Genomic DNA, 19,185 nt, shown 5'->3' with positions numbered 1-19,185 from the left:
TGAAATGTTATCTTAACCACATGTTATCACACAGAATTACCACTATTTGTAGACTTTACTTTTCTGTTCTACATATCTATCTGTCCATTTATACACCAATACTACAAAGTTTTAGCTACCAAATCTCTACTATTTTTTGGAGGTGCCTGGGTGGCTCAGTTGCTTAAGCGTCTGCCTTCAGCTCAGGTCATAGTCTCAGGGTCCTGGGATTAAGCCCCACATTGGGCTCCCTGCTCAGTGGAGAGCCTGCTTCTCCCCCTCCCTCTATTGCGCCCCCTATTTGTTCTTGTTCTCTCTTTCTCCATCTCCCCCGCCCTGCCAAATAAATAAAAATCTTTTTTTTTAAATGTAGTTATTTTTTGGTATCTGGTAAGTCAGGCTCCTCCCTATTGTATCTTTGAAAAAGAAAAAAAAGTTGGCTGCTCTCATAAATTTTCTCTTCCAGATGACTTTAAACATAAGTTTACTAAATTCTACTTAAAAATCCTACAGAGATTTTTTTTAAATTGAGATTACCTGATTTGTAAATTAGCAATTTTTCATTTGCTTTTTTAAATTTATTTCATTTATTTGAGAGAGAGTGAGCGAGCAGAAGCAGGAGGAGGAGAGTGACAGAGACTCTGGAGCCGACTTAGTGTCCAGCACTGGGCTCCATCTCACAAACCCGGTATCACCACCTCAGGAGTCGACCTCTTAACTGACTACGGCACCCAGATGCCCCCAGCAATTTTTCTTTTTAGGAGAACTTGCACGTTTTCAAGTAAATATTTTTAAGAGCACTTGCATGTTTTCAAATAAATATATGCTTTCAAAATCAGCATATATTTACCAAGTACCTACCCTGGGCTGAGTTCCATGGGAAATTCAAAGGATTTTTAAGACAGTCCTTGCCCCACCAAAATGTACAACCTGGCTGAAAACAACTAGTGCATTAAAGGACAAATATCTAAGAACGAAACTTCTGGCTCACTTATGGTCACTATAGTATGCACTCTGAGGCTTATTTTTGCCTCTCATCTTCTGTTTTTGTTTTTTCTTTGGCCTTACTTTTGCTTTTATTTTTTTCTTTTTAAACACCTGACAACTGGGGTAAATGTTTATAAACATAATCAATTTCTATTTTACAGTCATCCTAGGGAAGAAGTTCTATTATCATCCCCAGTTTACAGATAAGAAAACTAAAGCTCAAAGAACTTAAGTAACTCTCCCAAGATCACAGAACAAGTAGGTGGAGGATAGCTAGGATCTGAAACCCAGTTAACCTGACTTCCGTCCCCATAGTGTCACCTCTTCTCCCCCTCCCCTTTTAAGTTCCTGCTACTCTATCGAATCAAAAATCATCTCTGAAATAAGGATAGGAAATGAATGAATAACATTCAGCTTTCTTTCCTGTTTCATCCTCTCTACACATGTCCAGCCAATAATAAAAGTGCACATGGGGAATGAGGACACATCACCCTCTGCCACTATCCAGGTTGGACCTGTCCAAGTTCCTCTCCCTCCTTTCCCTTAAGCTAAGCACAGGACCCACTACATAATTTATAGGGCCTTGTGCAAAACCAAAACGTGGGACCCCTTGTTCAAAAATGATGACTACCTTCAAGGAGTAGAGAGACCGTTCAACGAAGCCCAGGGCTCTTCTAGGCACAGGAGTGGGGAGGGCTCAACCATACAGATCCTACCCCATGAAGCAGGCCCAGGCTAAGAGTTTCTTTTCTAACCCGGGTCTCAGGCTTTGCAGATTCACAGCCCTGTTCTGATGAAGAAGGCTGCTCAGAAGTCTTCCTCCCCACCGACAGCGACTACGACTCCAGTGATGCCCTGAGCCCCCGAGACCTGGACCTGGTGTACCTGTCATCACACGACATCGCCCAGCAAGCGCTAAGCGGCCTAAGTGGCAGTGCCCCCGACGTCCTGCAGGTGCATGACATGAAGAGTCCTCTGGGGCCGGGTCAGGACCCCCAGGGCCGGGTCCTGGGGCCAGACCCTGACCACTCGTGCGCCGAGGTCCTCCACAGCCTGACGCTGACGGGCTTGGCGTCCAAGAACCACGCCAAGATGGCGCCAGGCTCGCGGCCGGCGCTGGGCTTCCTGGGAAAGCGGAAGCCGGCCAAGCACCAGCACTATGGTGGCTTCAGCCGCCACCAGCGCTGGCTGCGCATGCACAGCGAGACGCAGTCGCTGTCGCTGTCCGAGGGCGTTTACACGCAGCACCCGTCCCGGGCCTGTGGCCTGGCCCACGATCCTGCAGAGGCGGAGCGGCTGGGACCAGCCCCCGATGGGCCCCGGAGCCTGATTCTAGCTCACACCGCGAGCCTCCCTGAAGAGGGGAAGAGCAGCCTCCAGGACCCGAGGCCCACCGTACGCCGCATTTACGTGGAGCCCTACTCTGCGGCGATGGTGAACGCAAAGCCCTGGGCTGCCTTGAGCCCGCCCCCGGGAAGCCACTCTGGCCTGCCCTGCCCCACGGGTCCGGAGATGAGCCCCGAGGGCCCAACCACATCCCAGATGTCAGAAATACTAAGCAGCATGCTTTAGGGAGGGTCCCTTTAGGGAGGGTCGCATTTTCCATCACCCTCCCTCCATCCCGCTCCCACTGTGTCCCCATCCCTTTTCAAATGGTTTGAATGTTAAAACTCCAAAAGTTACAAGTTCAAGGCCCTCTTTTTTAGGAAAGAGTTGGGTGGAGGTGAGAGTTGCCAGTGTTCTTCCCAGTTCAGGGCATAGAAGAGCTTTTGTGTCAACATGGAGCCGTAGACACAAGGGTTCAAACATGTCGACCGGTTGGGAGGCACTCTTGTTGGAGACAGGGCTACCTAAAAAACCACCCTCAGTTCTACAGCTGGATCTGTAATCTGACCTTTGGGTTTAGGTATCTTTCATGAATTTGTGATTGGTGGGGAGTTCTAGAGATGAAAGATTAGAATTATTTTTCCTTCCACTGCGAACCTTTAGAAGAGTGTAAGGGAAAGAAGCCCAGATCTTCAGGGCACAAGGTCAGGTGGACTTGTTCTAGGTTCCCAGTTAGCTAAACCAAGTCATTCTAAAGTGTAGAGTTCTCAGCTGGTCACCAAATCAAATTTATCCATCAGCACTAATATACGATTAAGTAGGCAGTCGTTTTCTTCATTTAGTGCTATGTGGAAGCCACTAGATGCAAAAGTAGAGGATGTTTTGCTTCTAGCTTTGTCGTGCAAAGGTAAAATAGGGCACAAAGCAGCCCTTCCTACACATCTCCCATTGAAGCATGGACATGGGCCTTATATTATTCAGGTGTAGGGACATAGCTAAATTAAGTAAAAACCTAGGTTAAAAACAAGACAAGGAGGAGTAAGAGAAAGATGAGCATTTCCTCTACAATCCTAAGATAAGTTAGTCCATGAGTCTTTGTCTCTGAAAATGATATTGGGTCTGCTCAGATTCTTAGGTGTTGGAAGGTCATTGAATGAGAAAGTGCCCTTCGGATACGGCACAGCAGTTAATGGAGTCCTTACAGCTACGCTGGTACATCTGTGCACCCCTACCTCAGTGGTTCCAAGGCTATACTTTGAAACACCTGAAATTCGTGCTTTGGTCTTAATGCCTCTCACCTGCCTTTCTCACAAATGAGAAACCCAAATCAAAGAGAAATCACACTGCATATTCAAAAAAGGCCTGAACCTTCTCTTATTTCCTGGGGCCAAGACTCATTCAGTTTACTGATATTCTAAATGGTCCTTTTCTGCTTCACAGGCATTTGGGTTAAATATTGCTCTTTACGGGCCCTACCCCTGTCCTCACAGTTCTACCATTCCTCCTCATGGGAGTTCATACAAAGTCCCCTGTTCACAATGTTATTCCGATCCCTTCCATTTTTAAAACATTTGATTTAAACATAAATAATTACCCTGGCGGAAAGGTACAGATTTGGCCCATGGCCTATGGTCATTAGAAAACTAAGGCCCAGAGCTCATTCTTTATTTTTTTAAGAGATTTTATACTCAGTGAAACCACCACCACCCCCCCCAACCCCCCCACCCCCCCGCCAACACACACACACAAAGATTCTTGAGCAGAATCACTGTGGCTCCTTTCCCATGCCTGCAAGGATTTTAAAATGCAGTTTTCTTCTGTTCTGAGTGAACTTATGTATATGGAGTGTTAGAGCTAGAAAGGACCATAAAATTAGTCTAAGTCCTTGTATTTACAGATGAGATGATTAAACCCAAGAGAGGTTAAGTGACTTGCTCAAGGTCACAGAGCTAGTTTAATCTCAGGGTCAGAACCCAGAAGCATTCCCTTTATAGTAGGCTGGCCCATTGGGAATCGGTACACACTAACAGTCAACTTTTGACTGCCTACTGGCTACTTACCTAGTTTGTAGATTATCTTTTAATTCCAAATTCAACTCCCTTTCTCAACTTTTACGTAAAAGATTTCCATTATCACAGAGCTCCTTGTTTCCAGGAAATACAAATTTCACATAGTTAATATCTAAGTTAATTAAAAAGCAAATTGGAGAGAAATGTCATTTAATATTACACACCATATGACTCCCCTTTAATAATAAAAATGACAGCATCATCTGCATTCAGTTTCTACTTATTTCTAATTATGGGACAGATTATATATGTTGAAAGCTGGAATTGTCCAAAACTAAGAAACCAAGTGATTCTCGGACCATGACCTTTCTGGTGGCATGGAAGGAAGCTTGTGACTGTTAATTGGATGAGAGGCATTCAATAGGCAGCAAAAGCAGAGACTGACCCACCCTTCTGGCCCCTCATTTGGTCGGCAAGTTCTGGCACTTTGCACCAAATAATGACTCATAAAGTAAAATTGCATTAAACCCAAACACACTAATTTATATTGAGATCATGGGTTATTTTTTCACCTTCTATGAGGAAAAGAGGTGAGTGCCCATGAAATGAATACTGCACATTTCTATTTCAGTGGGCACAATGAGTTGGTTTGAAAATGTATATTCCTAGCAATATTCCTATGTAGAAGTGGATGTTATATCCTCAGTATTTAGCCAGGATTTGTTCAAGTAGGTACCCTCCACCTGTACCTACACTTTGCAACATCTTGTGAGCCTCATTTAAATTAATAGATTCCCATGAGAGACAGTTATGTTCTCTAATTCACAATCCTTTATTTGTTATGTCCAGGCATGGAGACTTAACAATTTCTGAGGATTTTTTGGTTTGCTTTTTTGTTTTATCTTGATGGTTTTGTTTTGTTTTGTCTTGGATATGATGAATTTTTGTCTTTTTTTAAAAGATTTTATTTATTTATCTGACAGAGATCACAAGGAGGCAGAGAGGCAGGCAGACAGAGAGGAGGAAGCAGGCTACCTGCTGAGCAGAGAGCCCGATGCGGGGCTCAATCCCAGGACCCTGGGATCATGAATTGAGCTGAAGGCAGAGGCTTTAACCCACTGAGCCACCCAGGCACTTTTTTTTTTAAGTCCAATCTGGGGGCCTCTGGAGGAAACTCTCCTGTCCCATAATTTTTCTACCATGCTTAACTCTCACTTGTATTAACCCAGCTCTCATCATTGGTGAAAATCCCCAAAAATCAGTGACCAAGGCCCTCCCATATGTCTGTCTCTATTCCAAGTCCCTTGGAAAAACAAAAGAATCCAGAACAAAACACATTCCTGGGCCAGAAGGAGTTCACAGAGTATAGCCATTATCACTGTACATCTTCTCATTGATGTTTTAGAAGAGGTAAAAGCCTATCTCCTCAGTCAGGCCATCATAGGGCGTGTTGGGCTAGACATCACTGACTTCCTTCTTGCTGGCGATTCATAAAGGAAGACAGCCCGGAAAACACAAGTCACCAATGTGTATGCTTGGCAACCATTTACAAGGCTATCACATCCTCTTAATTGGTGAGGGGAACTGGGAAACACTAATTAAAAACATTTACTCTAGGGAATGGGTATTTTAAGAAGTGGATACTTAAAGATGAGACCCACTCCATTTTAAGAACATTCACTAATGCTCAAAGCAATAATTACACTGGATAAAATGGTTCCATTTGGTTTGAAAGTTGAAGCCAGTTAGTAATAATATTCCTCCAGCCCCCATTTCTGAAGGATCCCAAAGCACTTTATGAAAAGCAATGACTGAAGCCTTGTTGTACTCCCCTAAAAAGACCTTGTCTGGGAGCCACCTGGCAAACACCTACTCTATCCTTGCCAGGAGATCGTGCCAGACAAGTGGGAAAGAGGACTGGCTTCTCATTCATTGTTATCCTGCCATGCAAAGGTGCACTCTGGTGAACATTCAGCTCTTCCCTTGAAGATAGCAAATTTAGACAAAGAGGAGTACCAGAAAATCCCAACTCCTTTCCCTCCCCACCTTGTTCTTCATGCTCTACCCAAGACGTACTCACTTTCTCTTGGAGAACTATCAACTCGAGCTGTTCAGGGGTCTGCTGTGGATTTAAGTTCCCTCGTTCTGTCAACAGCACACAGAAGTCACTGGCTTCTTAAAATCGATCCTGTCGGAAAGATGATGGCATTACCTTACAGTACTCTCAAATTTGTATGTAGCAGAACCACAGCAGAGTGTGTGCCTCTCTTGCTGTATGTGTTGACTGAATTATAACAAACCAGCTAGAGAGGGTAGTTATAGGTTAACAAGAGAACACTCCCAGAGAGTTGCAAGTCACTTTATAAAGTCGAAATACTTTCCCAGATGATTGAGTGACTCAAGCCTGAACCTTTTGGGGTCCCTCCCCCCCCCCCCGGTTACACCTTGAAGGAAAACTGTAAGGGAGCTCTTTGGAAAGCAGCGATACCTCTCCACAGGTAGTAGAGGGAACAAGGGAAAAACTTGTTTCTTTGCGGGTCACCACTCATGAGATGTTCAAACACATGGCTTACGACTGTTAAGCTCAACTTCAATGCGGCCTTACAAACAACAAGGGTAGTGTATTTGAAGCTATGTTGCACAGCTTGGAAACTTATTCTAAGATCCTAATTCAGAGTTTTTCTGAGGTGTTGAACTTTGCCATTAGCAAAAAGTATTTTTAGAAAAATCCATTGACTGTTTATGAAGCACTGATTTTGCCATATTTTGGGTCTCTGGTTTCTCCATCACTTTTGCACCCAGTGGGTTATATTTGTTGTTTTCAATTTCTCCTATCTCCATTATTAATGAATTTGTAAAATGATCTTTCAAAAAGACAGTTGGTTTTGTATAACAACCAAATAGGCAGATGGTGAAAATATTCTATTTTGATAAAGGAAGGAGGAGGTTTGTTGTGGTTGTTTTAGATATAACCCTATGGTCCTTCCCCTCCAGATACATATTTTTTTTATTTTAGTGAAATCCAATATTTAACTTAGTGGCAAATGTTATCAAGCTATTAGTTAACGCTCTTTGGTCCTCTTCTTTCAGCCCATGACGTGGAAGTCTGAATATGCTTTCACAGTAACCACTATACAGTAGCTGATTTATAAAAACCAAGTCTGGCAAACTGTTGTGTTAAGTCAGTCTGAGTTGCTGTGTTGCTTCTTGCCCTGTGATCAACCGGATTTTGGGGGATATCCCGTATGTGTGGTCACAAGCATCAGTTTAATATTTGTGATGGAAAAAGAATTAAAGAAGTGTGTGTGCGTGTGTGTGTGCGTGCGTGCGTGTAGTCAGGGAGAGATGTTTCATAGAAAAAGTAATTTAAGTGGCATTCTATTAGGCAGTGTTTAATTGCTTCCTGCCTGATGTGTACATAGTGATTTGGCTGATTATTGGTTATTTGTTCAAAACTTAATGTATCTTGTTGCTATGTATGCAGCTGAGTGTATGTAAAAGTTTAGACTTCAGTACATTATCCGCACAATTTTGTGTGCTTTAAACCTCTGTAAATGTACAGATGAATCATGTATGGTGTATTAAATGTGACCTCCACTCTTGAAACAATAATATTTTGTAATATATACTTTTGCAAACTATTTGAACATTTTAAATGGATATTGTAAATGGCCAGTACACTCAATCATAAACAATACTGGTAAAACGCATGCCTCTTCAACCTCCCAGTTTATAAGAGGTCAGGGGTTAACAAGAATTAAGATAATTTTTCTAATGGCAAGTATTTTTGATAATTTCCTACCTGCCTAACTGTATTTGGAAGAAAAACTGTCAACAGAAGAAATCTTAGCTAGCAGAGGGAATGACTTTATTTCATAAGCATTAAAGAATACTAATAGGCTTTATATCCGACCTGATGTTGTCGAAATACAATTCATGCGAGGAGAAGTGAAAAATATTTTTGATTCTTCATAAGATCTTTTGCTGTTTCAAGGACAGTTTCCAAGCCCTCCGTCTTCAGTGTGGAGAAATGTCAATTAAATAAAAAACTAAGAGAATGGTCAGCAGTTGGCTTACCTGCTGGTTTTTCCAAGTCTCAGCAAAGCCACACGTTTTTCAGCCTGAGCTTTCAAAATCTTCTCACTGAAACTTTGGAAGAGTTACTGTTTGGGGTACTGGTTTAACAGTTACCAGAAATATCTCACCAGTTGGCCCTTGGTCGATCAGTGGCACTTGGGTTATTTCTTGGGCATAACTGCTTATTGCCAAGTACTGAAAATAGAGGAGGGGCCGCCATGGCAAGTGTTCTCACCAAGTTGCACCCAGGAGCTTGGACATCTTAACCTTGATCGTTCCTCCACTGCGTGCTTGTTTAAATGTCTTCAGTGCATCTCTGCATGTGCTGTCCTATTTCTCTATCCCTTTATTTCCACACTCACAACGCTCCTCCCTTACCCCAACCCCCTCCAGCTAAGATTTGAGATTTCTTCTGATTTTGAGAACACTACAAAGAGGTTGCTTCGATCCCAGGAACCTGCACGAAGGTTCTCCTGAATTCCCAAGGACAGGAAATACGCTGCTTTAGACCATGTTTTTGTCTTAGGCTATTTTACTGAATTCTCTTAAGTACACACGCGCGCGTGCGCGCGCACACACACACACACACACACACGCGCGCATTCAACTCTTCATTGGCATGTTTGTGGTCGGCTTTCCTGACAGCCTCAGAGGGCTGTTTTGTTGTCCTGGCCAAATGTGCTGTTTTCCCTATGTAAATTGTCATCTTTCTAAGCAAACCATTACTTTCTTTTCCTAATTCTGTCTTTGAATAAAAGTTTACCTTCTTTTTCAAACCAAACAGATGACCTTGCTCTTTAATATCCTCTTTCTTCTATGAACACTCCTGGGGAGGTGTTGGGGGAGGGACAGAGGGGGTGGCCTTTCTGAGTCAAGCTGCTGGGTAAGATGTGAGCTTCACTGAATGCTGTGCCTTTTGATAAGCTAGGCCAGGTAACAACACCCAGTATTTCCATCTGCCAATGAGAAATAACTCCTCCTTCTCTCGAACAATAATTTAAAAAATTATGTTAGGGAAGTAGGCAAGTAGGCAATATTGCCCAACATTACCTGTCTAGTAAGTGAGATCTTTGTCATAATTTCTTGACTATGAAAATGCATTTCTTCCTCAAGTAGCCTGTGGCATTCTCACATTTGCATTGTGCTCCTTGTTCTGTCAATAATAATAACAGTAATAATTACAATGCTGCTTATTTGTCGTAGTTCTGGCAATTACCGCGTTAAGTTACAGGCCACAGGAGGGAACTGACCCTGGTATTAGACACACAGTAGAGGAAGTTAGACACCGGGGATACACTCCTTTAGATCAGAGGCTCTAAGTCAAAGGCAACTGCCTCCTTTTTTCCGCCATTATATCCTCCACATTCCAGAGCTCCTAGCACAAATGCCCGTGAAAGGGTGAACAACTGATGAAGAGATCACTTAAAATCACGTTAATTTCCACACATCGTTCAATTGCTCTGTAAAGATGTGGACTCAAAGGCCTTTCCAAATGCCTGCCAGCCTAGGATTCCTCTCTTAAACGGCTGGGGTGAAGCTCAGTTTGTCCCTTCAGGGTTCCTCGAAAGTATTTCTTTAGGACATCATGCAAAGTTCCACCAGCTACCCGCACACCCATCTCCAGAAGGCTGGGGTTAAGGTCAGTCCCTCAGTAGAAGGAAGCGAAGGGCCTGGGACGAAACCCACTCTTTGCATGTGGGGCAGCATGTGCTTCCAGACTGTTCCAGCCAGCACTGACCCAAGTGTCACCAGAGCACGCCAGTGATGGAGCAGCGCAGAGACAGATGTGCACATCACCTATCCCGGCTGTACCCGCTGAGGTTTCCAGACCCACAAAACCTTCAAAAGTCTGGTCCCCATGCCCAATAAGGCCAAACTTTTGCACACACCCTTTCCCCATCAAGCTTTTGATAACTGCAATGTCCTATATGTTTATAAAACACTTTCCCAAGCACCATCCTGTTTGAGTTTGACAAACAGCCCTGTGAAGTGATCAGAGTGAGCACTTTTATCTCTGTTTTACAAATAAGAGACTTGAGGCTCAGTCAAGTGAGCTCTAGGGCCCCAGACTCCTAACTTCCCAGGATGCCATATGCCACTGACTTAGGAGCTATGGGAAAGGAATGCCCAGATTGGCCAGTAGAAGCTCTCTCTCTGGAACAGACCCCCTGCATAGACAGATATGCAAGGGAATTCACAGATAATGACAATCAAGCACAGAGACCCTCTCCTGTGAGGCCCGTGTTCTAGCTCTGTGACTGCAAGCAAGACACTTTTCCTCTCGGAACTCACAAATGAAAACATCCGTCAAATGTATAGGATCTTTTCCAGCTTTGAAATTCCGTGAATCTAAAATAGTCACACAGAGTCCCTATCAGGGATGAGCAGAGATTTTTCTGAGAGCCCTTCTGTTTTGTGACGTGTTTTGTGCTGTCCTTAGTCTTGTCAGTGAGGGCAGGTGGCCGCAGGTGGGTGGCAGGGAGTCCACTGTAGCTAAAGGAAAGTGGAGAGAGAAAGGGCGGGTCTGCCCTCAGCATCCCTTCCCAATACCACCGCTCGCCACAATTCCTCCTCCTGCCTCACTCTGACCGCAGTCGGTCTCAGAAAACGGTCCCATCTATTTCACTTCCTGTGTCCGTGGCTGTCCAGGCCATTGCAGAATCACAGTGGATGGGGTCTGGATTATCTCTTGGCCCTTCCCTGGCATCCTGACTTGGCATCAGCACCACTGTCCAGCTGTTCTCTCAGATCCTGCCCAATCACTACCGTAAGATCCCTTCCCTGGAGTGGCCCGGAAGGGGCCAAGGCACCGCACAACTCCAGGAGGCACTATTATTAAGTATAGCATGGACTCCATTAGCCATGCCCCAGAATGCAGGAGGGAAGCAAGCAGACCTTTTTGCCAGGCAGCAGGCCTGCAACGGGCATGTCTTTGGGGGTAGAAGGGCCAATGAGAGATTGGCAGAGGACGCAGCCTGCGGCCTCCCTTTGTGTAAGATGTTCATCATACCACCGTGGCGCCTGCTTTGAGGCATGATACTGGACACACATTTTACTCTCTCGAGTTTGGGGCAACTTGAGCACCAGCTTGGCCCTCCCTCGGGCCATGTTGGTCTGGCCGGAGCCACGTGCCAGGCATTGTTCTCCCCACGTTCTCAGAGAAGTCCATGAAGTCAGGGCAGCATCATTCCCTGACAAACATTCAGTACATTTCCTTGGGTCCCAGGAGGCCTGATATTGAAATGTTTTCCTCCCCATAGTTATATTTTCCTTGGTTGAAAAAGTTTTGTTTTGGAAGTTGCTACCCTGTCGAGGTAATGAGTCAGTTTGGGAGGCCGGTGCAGAGGGGAAAATGCACATCACTGGCAGAGGCCGAAAGGATGGGGGTGAGAGAAAATGGGAGATTCCGGGTGGGAGAGAGAGGTCCACACCCTCTGCCCCCTCCTGCCCTTTTAGGAAGAACACAGCCCCTCCTTCTCAGCTGGGGGCTTCTTCACTGAGGTCAGGGACCAAGCCCCACGGCTGCCTTTCGGGCTTGTTCCTGGGGAAGGATAGGCAGGCACAAAAGGAGCTAACATTGTGGGTCATCTTTGGAGTGCCGTTGTAATCTTCTACTTTCTGTGGAAGTTGGTAGCATTGTCATCCACATTGCACAGACTGGGAAACTGAGGCTCAAAGGAAGGGAAACTCGCCCAGTAGCCCACAGCCAGCAAGTGGCAGAGCTGGGACTGGAATTCAGAGTCCTGTGCCTATTATACCACATGGTCTCTCTACAAGACTCCTTCCTATCCAAAGAATCAGACCCAAGTGACTTGAGGGAGGGACGAGAAGACCCAGCTGGAGGGACAACTGAGATTATCTGGCCTGGAGCCAGGGGCATATTGTTGGGAGAGGGAGGAGGGGAGGTGTAGGGACTTAGACCACCCTTTCCTCTCCCCTCCATCCTCTTCTCCCCTCAGTTTTTCTACCCCGTACATTTTCTCTACATGGGGAGAAAAGTCCTAGAGATACAAAAACACATATAGACACACCAGCACGCTCAGATCCCCCCCACGCACACACTCACACCTACAACACAAACACACCAGTCCACACAAGCACAGAGGCACACACATCTGGAGGTAAAGCTCAGGATTCAAGGGTTGGCCTCATGCCAGCTCTGAGCCCCAAGTAGCCCACTGAGGAGCCCTGGTCTGCCTCACTTTGGGAGGTCAAATCAATGAAAGAGCCTGGTAGTTTAAAAAAGAGAAAGGGAGGGAAAAAAAAGAACACCAGCACCTCTCATGATGGGAGGTCAGAGCAAATGAAACCAGGAGGAGGGGGTCGCGGTATGGGGGCTGGGGCGAGAGCATGGGGGTGGGGAGCCTGGGGCTGGCAGCTGAATTCCTACCCTGGCCCAGCTCCAAAAGATTAAAATAGAGCTCTTAGAGTGTCCCCTCCACAGACTAGCCTGCCAGGGGCCAGACAATACGTGGGTTTGTGCTCCAGCTCAGGCCTCCAGAGAGGTGATGTTTTTACCCGGACAGCTAAAGGCACAGAGGCAGGTCTAAGCAATTCCAAGGCTACTTTGGCCCGCAGTCCCAGAACAGGCCACAGCAGAGGGAGCACAGCGGGCTGCTAGGACGCACACAGATCTGCTCTTCTCTCTCTTCACCCCGGGCAGGCCACCGCACTCACACGGCTTCATTTTAGCCACCCGCCCACCCCCCCACCCCCGCCCAGACGCCCAACTGGCAGGGCTATGTGGGACGAAGTCTTAGCAAATTTGTTATACTTTAATTGGAAAAAAAAAAAAAAGTCTCAGCACGCCTGTAAACAGACGGCTCTACTAATGAGGGACGGACAGGGCGTCCCTTGGGGTTATCTGAAGTGCTCAGATGAGTACAGACAACTCATTTTCCTACTCAAGGAACACTGTTTCCCCAGAAGGAAGCCCCACTGGCCACTTGAGGTTGCATCTACTTCCTTGGAATTCTCAAGGACTTTAGGCAGCTGGGAATCAAATCCAGTATTCTGGTCCCCTAACACGGAAGGAGGAAGATCGGTATATGTCAGCTAAGCACACAGCTGTGGGGTTTGCCAGACATGGGTTCTAATTCCGACCCCATCACCTAGCAGCTTATCGAACGTGGGCAGATTCGTCTTTCTGAGACTTCAGTTCTTTATTTCTTAGTAGCATCGACGAATGGTCAGAAGGGTTAAATGAGAAAAATGCGTAGAAAGTGGTCAAGCCCACGCCTGGCATGTATCTAACAAATGTTAGCCAAAAACAAAACAAAATAAATTCCTTCCTACCAGGTCCTCTAGAACGAGGATGAAAATATAATTTACCACCAGAACACTTTTGATAGTGAGGGTAGGCACTAAATGGACAGAGTCTGGGACACTGGCCAGCCAGGAGCTATCCCGAGAAAAACTGAGATGTGTGACCCCCACTTTGTATAACTTTCTGAAGGGTCCGTACATAACATTCCATCAAGATAATCCCTTTAAAAATGGCCCCGAAGTTTACTCTATATCATGAAGTCCACTGGGAGTCACGATACTTCAGAGTATACCTATGATACCCGTATGGAAAATTACCATTTAAAATAAAATTTTATTATATATCTGAAAGTCATAAAGTTGTAACCAAGTGATAAGACACAAGAAATGTTTGATCTGGACGGAGGTCTGAAAACTGGTAAAAATTCTATGGCCATCTCAATTGGTTCTTTTCTGCTTACTGGGCAAGGTAGCTGTTATTCAATTTTAGTGGAAAGACTCCTCCTTCCAGCTCACAGAACAGCAATATTCCACGATAGCAAAGTTTGAGAACCACAGCCTTAAAGAATCCATATCCCTTAGGGGGACTGGCAAAAACGGGCGAAGGGGAGTGTGAGATAACAGTTATGGAATGAATATGTCACGGGAATAGAAAGCACAGCATAAGGATATATGGTCCATGCCACTGTGGTGTGTTGGATGGTGACAAATGGTAGCTACACTTGCAGTGAGCATGGTGATGTGTAATGTATAAGCTGGTCAGATCACTGTTGTACCCCTGAAACTGAGATAATATTATGTGTCAACCATACTCAAATTTAAAAATAGTAAGAAGAACACCCAGAAAGTGAAGGATGGGGGCAACTTTCATGGTCATGACGTACCTTCTTTTCTTTTTAGCCATTTGAGGAGAGCTGTCACAATGTAGGAAACCTCAGTTTCTCACCTCATATCTCACCATAGGGTTGCTTGAGTGCCCTCAATGGGGCATGGCAGCTGGCTTCCCCCAGAGCAAGTGATCCAGGAGAGAGCAAGTCTATCCAGTGTGCCTAGGATTAAGGACACTGGACTTCCCGCTTTAAAACCAAGACGGTCCCGGGTGCACCACGGAGCCGGTTGCCTTGAGGGAAGAAGAAAACACCTGAGAAGTATCCAAGGGTTTCTCAGCAAAGGACTGCAGCCAACAGCTTCAGTCTGTCGAAAAGAATCTTTACACCCAATGCCAAAACCAGACAACTCTCTGAAAGAAAGCAATCATCATCAGTCAGGGGATATTTGGGTCTTCAAGTGCAGAAAATTCTTGAGCAGCTTTTTGTGTGTGGCTGTTTTAAAATACACCCTTGGGTGCCTGGGTGGCTCAGTGGGTTAAGCCTCTGCCTTCAGCTCAGGTCATGATCTCAGGGTCCTGGGATCGAGTCCCACATTGGGCTCTCTGCTCACGGGGAGCCTGCTTCCTCCTCTCTCTCTCTCTCTCTGCCTGCCTCTCTGCCTACTTGTGATCTCTATCTGTCAAATAAAAAAAAATTATAAGGGGCGCCTGGGTGGCTCAGTGGGTTAAAGCCTCTGCCTTCAGCTCAGGTCATGATCTCAGGGTCTTGGGATCGAGCCCCGCATTGGGCTCTCTGCTCACGGGGAGCCTGCTTCCTCCTCTCTCTCTCTCTGCCTGCCTCTCTGCCTACTTGTGATCTCTGTCGAGTAAATAAATAAAATCTTAAAAAAAAAATTATAAATACACCCTTAATTGTAAGCCTCTGGAATCTCCCATTCGACCCAGCCAGCCCCTCTCTAGTGGGTGACATTGGGATTTGCCTTCCTGGGTTTCTGAAGACCCCTCCAACATAAGGTCCTAGTAGTGTCTCTCTGACTGTGTATATCTGTTGGTTTGCTCTTTGTTAAAAAGAACAGCATCTTCCTCTAAAGTGTTTTTCTTGCATTAAATACATTTAAAGCACATTTGGAAAGCTGTACAGTTTACAATGTGTTTTCTCTTTTAATTCTCACAAACTGTAAGGTGGGCACTGTGATGGTGCCTATTTTTCTTCTGAAGACACAACATCTAAAAGAACATAGTTGGTAGAGAACCAGGAAACTCAGACCCAGGTCTTCTGACTTGAAATCCTGTCTCTCTATACTATATCACACCTCAGCAGGGCAAACCATTTATTTGATTTAACACGGAATGACACCTAGACACGGTAAGTCCTTGCATTTCAGCTGAGTCAGTTAAAACATACAGACACACATTTACACACATACTCACCAACACACATAGACCAACTTCAAAACTGGGTCCCTATAGATGAACTCACCCTACTTCCCCATCCAAACAGTGAATGGATACATCTTCTGGGTTTTACCTCAGCCACATTGCCACCTCGGGAAACCAGCTACTGCATAAACAAAATAGAATAATGGCTTAGAGAGTCAATTTAAGGGAGAGAGGACAGCACATTGCTTATCATACCAATACCAGCATACAAGAATGTAAAACTTGCTGTCAAGTAACCAATACCCCACTTTGGGAATCAATCTAATAGAAACTAAAGCACCAGTAAATAAGGATATTAGTACAAGATGCTTCATTGCAGCTTTTCTGGTTATGGTAAAACTACCTGGGAACACTCTGAGGGCCCACAAATAGAGAACCAGTTGGCCAAATGATGCTGCATCTATAGCAGTATTATAAAGGATGAGTGAGAGTCGTGTTTACTAACCTGGAAAGCTCCAGGATGGATTGAGAAGGAAGGAAGGAAGAAAAAGGGGGAAAGAGGGTGAAATGATAAAATGGATTTAATTATCCAGCCTGCTAAAGGTGATTTTTAAAAAATTCTATCAATGCATTGTATACAACCACTCTGTACAGATCCTCATAAAAATAAATGTGGAGGGGCGCCTGGGTGGCTCAGTGGGTTAAAGCCTCTGCCTTTGGCTCAGGTCATGATCCCAGGGTCCTGGGATCGAGCCCCACATCGGGCTCTCTGCTCAGCAGGGAGCCTGCTTCCCTTCCTCTCTCTCTACCTGCCTCTCTGCCTCCTTGTGATCTCTGTCTGTAAAATAAATAAATAAAATCTTAAAAAAAAAAATAAATGTGGAAAGAAACACAGGTTGTAACTTCAAAGTTTGGACTGGGAGAGGGAAGGGGGAGATTATTAACATTTTTGCACACTTCTGAATTATTTGACTTGATAAAAAAGAGTACATATTATTTCTATAATTTAAAACAATAATAAAGTAGATCAAGATAAAAATAAACTACAGCCAGAATTTTGCCAAGCCCGAGTTGAGCAAAGAGAACTCAGATCCCTCCCCTTACGTCTTCGAGTTCATCCAAATGCACTCTATTAATCGGCCTCAGACACTAACATCTGTTTGGAACAACTCCACTCTCTACTCTCTACATTGGTCTTCAAAATGGCCACCTCTGCGGGATGTTCCAGCTTTCGCTGAGACCAGTCCTCCCCACCCCCACATCTCCCTGCACCCACTCATACTCAAAAAAGACTTTGGTCCCTGCATAAAAGGCCAAGAATAAATCCTTTCCACCCCCATTATTCTGCCAAGACAACATCCACCCTACTCTTTTCTCCCTAACCTCCAGGCGGAGGCCTCTGGAAAAGGGGGACTGTGGGAGCCGTGGAATCTCCCTTTCTAAAGGTCTTTACCAAGAGACAGAGTCACATCTGTGGAAGATGGCTTGGATTTAAGTGCAGTTAGAACAAGTTAGTTATGGGTGGTTTGCCATTTGGGGAGTGCTGATTGCATGCAGAGCTCAGTGAGAGGGAGAGACAGGAAATCAGGAGCCCTGGCAGCAGAGCAGATATACACAGATGAAATAACTTGGTAGCCTGGAGCAATAATTCGTCAATTACATGTATGTACAACTCCCAGATTACATTTTTGCACCAATCTAGGAGAGAGAAATCTAGGTGAGATGACATACTAAGTGATGGGCTCGGGATTCAGAATGACCTTGACCAGCAGACATTATTTTGTAGGGATTCAAGTTTCACATCCAGGTTAAAAAACCCAAGAACAAAATGGGAGAATCTTAGCTGGGCAAAGGACCATAAAGAAGTTGACGTGGGCATTTTATTTAATAAGCTCCAATAGGCATAAGTATAAAATGCTGCTTGAAACAAAAAGACCAGGGGCACCTGGGTGGCTCAGTCGGTTGAACGCCCCACTCTTCCATCCAAGTACTAACCAGGCCCGACCCTGCTTAGCTTCCGAGACCAGTGAACGCCCCACTCTTGATTTCCACTTGGGTCATGGTCTCAGAGTGGTGGGATCAAACCCCGCGTCAGGCTCCATGCTCAGTGGGGGAGTCTGCTTGAAGATTGTCTCTCTCCTTCTCCCTCTGCCCTTCCCGGGCACTCTCTCTTTCTCTCTTAAATAAAACAATAAATTTAAAACAACAACAGAGAAAGGTAAACTAATGCAATCTCCAGGTATTTGAATGCAAATAAGTCTATCCATCTAGTCATCTACTTATTCATTCTTTCGGTAGCCAACATTAACGGACTACCTACCAGGTACCAGGCACTGCACTGGCACAGGCTAATGAGCTCTAGGATTACACAGTCCTCTGTATTCTTATTTGGAATCTTATGCCAAATCCGAGCTGCCACTTTTCAGCTTCATCAGCACACTATACAAGGATAGTAGAAAGATCGATACTGACTATGTGATGGAATAGGCAAAGGAATTGAGGATATCTAGCTGGTAGGAGGGAGGGGGCAGAGGAATGTGTTAAGATACCCCCTCAGTCAAATATCTGGAGGGCTCTGGTAATATCTAAATAAGCTAATTTTTATAGCACCATTTAGAAGAACTGTAACTCTGGTGGTTTCTGAATATGCCCGCAAATGCTTCTCTATATGCTTCCCTCTAAAACGTGGAGTCTAATCTCCCTCACCTGGAATATGGGCTGGACATAGAGACTCACTTCCAATAGAATGTGACAGAAGAGACAATGTGTGATTTCCAAGACTAGGTCATAAACATGCTGTGGGTTCCGCCTAGCGTGTGCGCACGCTCTCTCTCTCTCTCTCTCTCTCTCAATCACTCACTATGGGGGAAACAAGCTGCCATGCCCTGAGGACATGCAAGCAGCCCTACAGACAGGTCTACCTGGCAACAGCCAGCAACGGAGTCCTTCTGCCGATAGCCATGGGATCGAACCATCTTGCAAGCCGACCGTCCAACCCAGAGGACCGCAGCCCTGCGTGCTGGCTTGACTTCAACGTCATGAAATACTCTGAGCCAGAAACACACAGCTAAGTCATTCCCAAATTCATGACCCTCAAAAACTCAAAAGACATTAAGAAAATAAATGTCTGCTGTCTTTAAGCTGCTACACTGGGGAGTCATTTGTTATGCAGCAATGGATAACCAATAGAATGAGCAAAAGATCGATCTGGTGAGGAGATCAACTTAACACTTGATCTTAACAGAAAAAAATTCAAATTATCACCGTTGTCTAAGAGGAAATGAATGTGCCACCTGGAGCTGAAGCAGTGAGTTTCGCGTTGAACCAGACGGA

At 45.1% G+C, this 19,185-nt stretch overlaps 1 protein-coding gene across 1 annotated transcript in view; it reads left to right on the top strand.

Moving 5' to 3' along the window:
* ANKFN1 (ankyrin repeat and fibronectin type III domain containing 1) overlaps window positions 1-3,410 on the top strand; it is a 160,134-nt gene extending 156,724 nt beyond the window's left edge. The window contains exon 18 of the mRNA XM_045983860.1: window positions 1,733-3,410. Within this exon, the coding sequence (XP_045839816.1) occupies window positions 1,733-2,538 (806 nt within the window). The 3' untranslated portion in view covers window positions 2,539-3,410. The remainder of the gene's footprint in view (window positions 1-1,732) is intronic.
* Window positions 3,411-19,185: the final 15,775 nt, after the last annotated feature.

This window comes from Meles meles, chromosome 18 (assembly GCF_922984935.1).
Source record: "Meles meles chromosome 18, mMelMel3.1 paternal haplotype, whole genome shotgun sequence".
NCBI classification, from domain to species: Eukaryota; Metazoa; Chordata; class Mammalia; order Carnivora; family Mustelidae; genus Meles; species Meles meles.
This window is presented reverse-complemented; position numbering and strand designations above follow the sequence as displayed.